General features: G+C 41.9%; 1 protein-coding gene across 2 annotated transcripts in view; it reads right to left on the bottom strand.

Annotated features, from left to right (window-relative positions):
* The window catches only part of CD4 (CD4 molecule), a 42,424-nt gene that overhangs the window by 24,660 nt on the left and 12,125 nt on the right, over positions 1 to 5,639 (bottom strand). For both annotated transcript variants that reach the window (XM_027843347.1, XM_027843346.1), the window contains exons 2-3: positions 2,784 to 2,939; positions 2,471 to 2,644 (exon numbers count right to left, since the gene is read on the bottom strand). In XM_027843347.1, coding sequence (XP_027699148.1) covers positions 2,471 to 2,644; positions 2,784 to 2,841 — 232 coding nt within the window. In that variant the 5' untranslated portion in view covers positions 2,842 to 2,939. The remainder of the gene's footprint in view (positions 1 to 2,470; positions 2,645 to 2,783; positions 2,940 to 5,639) is intronic.

Below are 5,639 nucleotides of genomic sequence, written 5' to 3'. Positions count from 1 at the left end.
CACACACACACACACACACACACACACACACACCAAACAGTAAGTTGTTAAATACAAAGTCATTAGGGAGGGAGGGAAGGCACTAGCAGCTGGACGGATCAGAAAAGGTAGAAGGTAGTGCCAGAGTTCTGTCTTAAAGGAAGTTAGAGATTCTCTGAGACAGAACTGAGGACAGGGTGTATTCCTAGTATGGGGACCAGTTAGCACAAAGACCCAGAGATGGGAGAATAGAGCATCTTGAGTGAGGAACACAGAAAAGTCTAGTCTGAGAGAACAGTAGTGTGGGAAAGGAAGTAATGTCTAATAAGACTGGAAAGATAGGTTGGGGCAGGAGTGGGGAACCTATGGCCTTGAGGCCACGTGTGACCTTCTAGGTCCTTGGGTGCAGCCTTTTGATTAAGTCCATGTTTTACAGAACGAATCCTTTTAAGGGGATATGTTCTGTGAAGTTTGGATTCAGTCAAAGGGCCACACTTGAGGACCTAGAGGGCCACTTGTGACCTGGAGGCCATAGATTCCCCACCCCTGGGTTGGGGCCAAGTTGTGAAGGGTGTTAAAAGACAAAGAAATTTACAGTTGCTGGAGTTAGGAAAGTAACATAGAAGCTGGCTTTGATAGCTATGTGGAAGACGATTGGAACAGGAAAAACCTGAGAATGACTGATGATGAGTGAAGTGAGCAGAACCAGTAGAATGTTGTACATAGTAATAGCCACATTGTATGATGACTAACTTGGATAGACTGAGCTCTTCTCAGCAATGCAAAGATGTAAGACATCTCTGAAAGTCTCATGATAGAAAATGCTATCTACGTCCAGAGAAAGAACTATGGAGCTTGAATGCAGATCGAAGCATTTGCTCTTTTTTTCCTTTCTGTTCTGTTTTGTTTCTTCTTTCTTGTGGTTCCTCCTGTTGTTTCTAATTATTCCTTATAACACAACTAATGTGAAAATATGTATAATAGGAATGTATATGTAGAGCCTATATCAGATTGCGTGCCATCTTGGGGAGGGAGGTGGGAAGGGAGGGGGAGAAAATTTTAAAACTCAAAAGCTTATGGAAGTATTGTTGAAAACTAAAAATTAATTAATTAATTTTAAAAAACTAAGAATGGGAGACAGACTAGAAAGCTGTTACAATCTAGGTAAGAGATAATGAGGATATGAATTAAAATAGGATCTCTGTGAGTAAAGAGAAATGTTCATGAGAGTCATAAGATGAAGAGGTAGAAATGGCAAAATTTGGCAACTTATTGGATATGCAGGATGAGGGGAAAAGAGGAACTGAGAATAGTGTCGAAGTTACAAACTTAGAAGACTAGGAAAATGGTGGTATCCTTAATAAAAAAAAAAGTAAGCTCAATATGAGCAGTGTTTTTTTGGGAAAAGATAATGAGTTCTGTTTTGGACATTTTGAGGCTGAAAAGTCTCTATGATATCCAGTTAGTACCGGACTAGGGCTTAAGAGACAAACTGCAGTTAAATTTGTAGATTGGTAAGTCAACTACATAGAGAGGATAATTAAGCCCTCTCAGAAGTTGATGAAATCACGGAATGTGTGTATACAGAGATATAATAAAAAGGCCTAGTAGAAAACCTTGGGAATACATCAATAGTTAGAGCCTGATGTGCTAATGATATCGTTCCAGAGCAAGGGAGACTGAGGAGTAGTCAGATAGATAGGAGGAGAACCAAGACAGAATAGTATCATGAAAACTCAGAGAAGAAAGAGTATCTAGGAAGAGTGGGTGGTCACTAGTGTCAAATGTAAGGGTCAAGATGGATGAAGACTGAGAAAAGACCATCAGATTTGTAAATTAAGATCTCACTACTAATTTTAGAGGGAGTGGTCTTAGGTATTGAATCCTGGGTGACCCCAAGTTTGAGAATTCAGTCATTGGACCTTCTAGAGAAAGAAGAGAATTGCTGTAGAATTCCTGAATGATGTATTCAAGCTACATAATGGTGGCTGAGATGGGGCAAGAGATCTGGACCTTGCCAATCTCCATTGTTAACGGTGAATTATTTGGACAATGGAAAGGAGTGTTACCATTAAAATGCATTTCCCTTCCACAGGAATCCAAGGCTTTAGAAGGTCTCCAGAGGGGCTAAAGAGGCACTCAGTGAAACGTTGAAACCTTTATGAGTGCTTTATGTATTTTATGTAGATGTTTCGGTGTTCCAGTGAGTCTTTTGTACCCTTGAATCCTATTTTCTATAGAATGAAATCAAGGCTGTCCTACATGATATGCATTTATTACAGTGAATACTTTGGGAGCTGGGAACAATATTGCCCGCATTTAGGGAAACCTATTCGTAGGTTATATTTTGTAGATTTTCCTGATGAAACCCCAAGTTGGGGCAGAGAGCTAAAAGGGAAAATAGCCTTTTGGTAGTTAGATCTCAGGATCAGACCCAGTCTGTGTAAGGTCAAAGTTTTGGGGGGAACCCAAGGCCATGGGCTACACTTACCTATCATCTTCGATGGTGAACTTTTTCTGAAACCCTTGAGAAGCACAAGTTGGTCCGGTTGTTTCCAGGTAAAGTCCATGTTTTCTTTCTTTGAAGCCTTACAAGGCAATTCGGCAATACCCCCAGCCTCGCCCAGTATCAACTCCTTTCCTCTGGTCATAGCAGGCAACAGAACTGGATCCCAGAGATTGAGAAGAAGTAGGTAAGGGCCAGAAGCAGGCCCGGTTGCTGACTTTTATTTCCTCCCCTGATCCATCAATGAGACCCAGCTCCTCTGCCACCCCAGCCCCCAAATTCAAGGATGATCACTCACCCAACTGCAGAGCCAGGAGCAAGATTGCAAAGGTAGCTCCTCTATCCATTCTGACCATGTCAAGGAAGTGAGGAGCTAGACCTCCCCCCAGAGGTGCTAGAGTGGGAAGGAAGTCTAGGAGAAGCTGATTAGCGCCCTGGTCTCTTCTCTGTGATTCTGTGGATTCAAGAGAATTCAATTAATCAACAACTGTTTCATAGCAGTTCTACCATGGCATATTGGAGCAGCTAGGTGTTGCAATGGGTAGAGCACTGGGAATCAAGAAGACTCATCCTCATGAGTTCAAATCTGGCCTCAGATATTTACTTAGCTGTGTGACCCTGGGCAAGCCACTTAGCCCTGTTTTCCTCAGTTTCCTCATCTGTAAAATGGGCTGGAGGAAAAAAATGACAAACCATTCTAGTATCTTTGCCAAGAAAACCATGAAGAATCAGACTCAACTGAACAATCATTATGTGGAGGGCACTGAGTTAGTCACTACAGGGGGTACAAAGAAGAACAAAATTTTACTTCAGAAGCTCATAAGTATGAAATTTTTACTTAAATCAAGCCAAACTCTGCTTCTGGGAAGCTTTCATCCTTTGATTCTTATGCATAGAATCATGTATTAAGCGTTGGCAGGGACCTTAGGGGTATTTAGAACAAATCTAATTCTTCTTTCACTGATGGTTTTTCAAGTACTTGAAGGGTCCCTATTGTCCCAGCTCCAAGCTAAACTATCCTTAATTCTTTCAAACAATCCACTGTCGAAATATTTTGGAGACATCATGTTTCCTAGAGCTAAAGCCCAGCAAACAGGCTGTGCCCTGAGCTTGGCATAACAACAATCCTTTACACTCTGGATAATCTCACCCTCTGGCAAAGTGTATTGCCTTGACCAAGCACCAGGTGTTCACTGCCCCCTCTTTCCGAAGGACCTGAGAGCCATCCATCACCTAGCTTGACTTGCTCATGATCCTTGTTCCTTGTAACAGCTAAGTGAACCGAACCAGATACTGTACCCTACTATGAGACAATCAACTTGGAGACTGTTCCCACAGGACCCAGGAATGCCTGCATTGTTCACACAAGAGCCTGCCATGGGGAACTGCTACTCAAGGGCTAAGAATGATTATGCCATAGTCCAGCCCACTTATGTATATAAGCATTGCCTTTACCTCAACATATTAAGCCCTCCTTCGCAGGAGGGGGAGCTTCCTTGCTTACGAGTCATTTTTTCTCACTTTGAAATAAATTATAACACTACTTTGTGTCCTGACACACCTGCTTCTGACCTGCTCTGTTCAGCTCAGGCCACTCCCAGGTTAGAGACTGGCTGAGTCTGGCCTGCATTCAAAATTCTACTGACATTAATTGGTGGCAGAAGTTCATGGGTGGATGTGGAAGTGAAGCCTGGAGCCCTCCTGTATGAGTGGAAATGGGCTAAGTGCTACTGGAGTTTTCTACGGAGTCCAACCCCGCCTCCTTTGACAAGTTCACTACTCTCACTCCCACTCCATCATTGACTTGAGTTCACTTTTCTCTGAGAGGAAAACCCCAGGGTCCCTCCCTTGACCCTGTTCTGGTAAGGATATCCTATGCACACCTCTGTTTCTTTGCACGGCTCTGGTAAATTTGCTGTTGTGTGTTTCTGTTTTTCTGTACACTTCAGTACCAGTGTGCCCACCCCCCAGCCAGCAAGCTTTTACTTGCCACTGGTCCAGCTTCCGTTTCCCCATGCAGGCTAAGAGGGTGTTTGGTTAGCTAATGGTTTACCTCTGTAATTTGGCCCTTCTTCATGCCTCTGTCAATTGGTTTTGTAAATTGCATAAGCCTCTAGTTTGGGTAATTGCTTACACTGTGTGTCTTGTGTCAACTGGGTAAAATAAGATCTGTGCACTTTGTTGTTTGTTTTTGTCTTTTATTTTGTCTGTGTATCTTTGTAAGATGCAGAATGTCTGTCATGTTTGTGCTGTGAGCTAGATTCTGTTACCTTGAAAGATTTAAAATGTAGCCAGCCAGAAAAACTTCTTAGAACTACAGCCAGAACACTGGAAAAAATTGATGAGGAACTTTCATAGCTGAAGCAGGTTGTCCCCAGTAAGCAAAGCCTTACTTTAGGCTTTCTATGGGAGATTAGGTTATGAGAAAAACCTATAAGACACTTTTTTTTTCGTGTCATTTCAACCACTGGCCCAAGTTGAAATTACAGAAATAAAGTCAGGTAATCAAAGTTGTATCTGAGGGTTTTGCTGACCATTTTTTAAATTTTGTTTTTATTTTTATTTTATTTTATTTTAGGCAATTGGGGTTAAGCGACTTGCCCAGGGTCACACAGATAGGAAGTGTCAAGTGTTTGGTCTGAGGCCAGATTTGAACTCAGGTCTTCCTGACTTCAGGGCCAGTGCTCTATCCACTGTGCCACCTAGCTGCCCCTCAAAGTTGTAGAACTGCTAAAAACATCTTAGCAGATTCTGGAAGTTTGGAGATTAATTATTAAGGAGTTTGGAAATTAGTCATTTTTAAGATTACAGGAGAGAAATTGCTGAACAAGTTGTGGTATGTGAATATAATGGAATACTATTGTGCTATAAGAAATGATGAGCAGGCAGACTTCAGAAAAACCTGGAAAGACTTGTATGGATTGATGCTGAGTGAAGTGAGCAAAACCAGGAGAACGTTGCACACAGTAACAGCCACGTTGTGTGATGACTAACTTTGATAGACTTAGCTCTTCTCAGCAATGCAAGGATCTAAGACAAGTCCAAAAGTTTCATGATAGAAAATGCCATCCACATCCAGAGAGAGAACTATGGAGTTTGAATGCAGATTGAAGTATCCCATTTGCTTTTTTTTCTTCTGTTTTGTTTCTTCTTG

The sequence above is a fragment of the Vombatus ursinus genome, unplaced genomic scaffold (genome assembly GCF_900497805.2).
Source record: "Vombatus ursinus unplaced genomic scaffold, bare-nosed wombat genome assembly UNPS02014906.1, whole genome shotgun sequence".
Taxonomy (NCBI): domain Eukaryota; kingdom Metazoa; phylum Chordata; class Mammalia; order Diprotodontia; family Vombatidae; genus Vombatus; species Vombatus ursinus.
This window is presented reverse-complemented; position numbering and strand designations above follow the sequence as displayed.